This window comes from Penaeus monodon, chromosome 23, assembly GCF_015228065.2.
Source record: "Penaeus monodon isolate SGIC_2016 chromosome 23, NSTDA_Pmon_1, whole genome shotgun sequence".
In the NCBI taxonomy this organism is placed as follows: Eukaryota; Metazoa; Arthropoda; class Malacostraca; order Decapoda; family Penaeidae; genus Penaeus; species Penaeus monodon.
This window is the reverse complement of record NC_051408.1, coordinates 40588110-40589699: the sequence shown is the minus strand read 5'-3', so window position 1 is coordinate 40589699 and position 1590 is coordinate 40588110. Positions and strand designations below refer to the sequence as shown.

The 1590-nt window shown below is 35.8% G+C and overlaps 1 protein-coding gene across 1 annotated transcript in view; it reads right to left on the bottom strand.

Moving 5' to 3' along the window:
* Nucleotides 1-1590, bottom strand: part of LOC119588068 (probable E3 ubiquitin-protein ligase XBOS31) — a gene marked incomplete at its 3' end in the record, with an annotated part of 4682 nt that overhangs the window by 361 nt on the left and 2731 nt on the right. The window contains 1 exon segment of the mRNA XM_037936763.1: nucleotides 985-1182. Coding sequence (XP_037792691.1) covers nucleotides 985-1182 — 198 coding nt within the window.

Below are 1590 nucleotides of genomic sequence, written 5' to 3'. Positions count from 1 at the left end.
CACATGTACATGTGCAATTGCACATACATGTGAGCATATCCAAATGTGTATATGTGCATGCACATTATCAATATTATCATTAGCTTATTAGAAATGTTAGTCTCATACAATCTTTTCTAGAGATAACTGAGTACTAAAGTTATAGATGCAATCCATTGTATAAAGCTGCTTTGAGACAAATTCAAAAGCTTTCATATCAAAAGAATGAAAGTCCCTTCATATATATTTCACACAATCTCAACCTGAAACAGACCCCCAGAAGAGAAAACTAAAAACATTCAGTATCCATTGTAAAATTTGAAAACTCCTCTAGTCCTTTTCTCTGACCATGCTTCAATTCACAAAGTATCAGAAAGAAAAGTTGAAACAAATATTACCGGCAAACTTTGGGAAGTAATTATTTCAGTCAGACTTTGAGATAAGATATTTTGAAGGGAAACCACTAACTTTATTCTGGGATCAAAATTTTCAAAATACTTCTTCTCTTTCCCACACTGAGCTTGCAATTAATCTAACAATGGATTATCATCTAAATATTCATCTTACTGACATAAACATTGATAAACTACATTATTTGAGGTCTCTCTGTAGTTGCACGTTATCTATATTTTGCACGTGAGGGAGAGAGAGAGTGACTGAATAATAAAGACAATTTTCAGTTAAATAAGTTGCACATTCTCAGACTAAAAGAAAAAAGACTATTCTAATTCTAGTCACAAGAGAGACAAAAACATCAAACAAACTGCTACAAAAAGAACATCACCAACACAATCATTATTTCTCTAGTATCAGGAATAAAGTGAACAGAAATGGATAATTTCACAACAAAAATACATGAACCAGCTTTCAATATTCCACCTCCATCAGAATCACATCATACAAACACACCAATACTGCCTATCACATTGTGGAATCATTCATCATCATCTCTCTCTATTCCTCATTACAAACTATGGAATCTAACCCCCTATTCCCCAAACTTACCCGTCCCTCGGCACGGGGTCCCGAGGCCAGATTGGGGTCGGCCCCCGCCTGGAGTAGAATCCTGAGACACCTGGACGACTCTGTGGTGGCAGCCGCGTGGAGAGGAGTGCGACCCCATGCATCTTGGCAGTTGATGTGGCAGAGCTGGTCACTGTTCAAGAGGTCCTCCAGAAGCTCTGCATTATCCCATAAGGCTGCCTGGAATGGAGGAAGTGGACGGTTAGTTCTTTTCATTCTGAGAGAATAGACGATTACTGGAATTATTTTCTTTGCATTTTGAAGTCTATATAACAACTGCTGGCTGAGGGAAGTACATTCATGGTTATCACATTCACTTTGATCTTGAGAAAAGGATTAAATAAAATTAATAAATTAAAATTGATATATCCACTGCTGACTGAAAAGAGGTACATTAAAGGCACAAAAAATAACACCAATTATATTGCAAAAAAATCACTTCAACTTTTCTTTTCTTTTTCATACTGTAAAACAATATTTGGACATCAAGAAATCGACATTCATATTCTACTGAAGACACTGTATTTGGATGAATTAAATTTACTGATTTCAGTTGATTACTCAGAATATAACTTGTTTTGGCCGAGT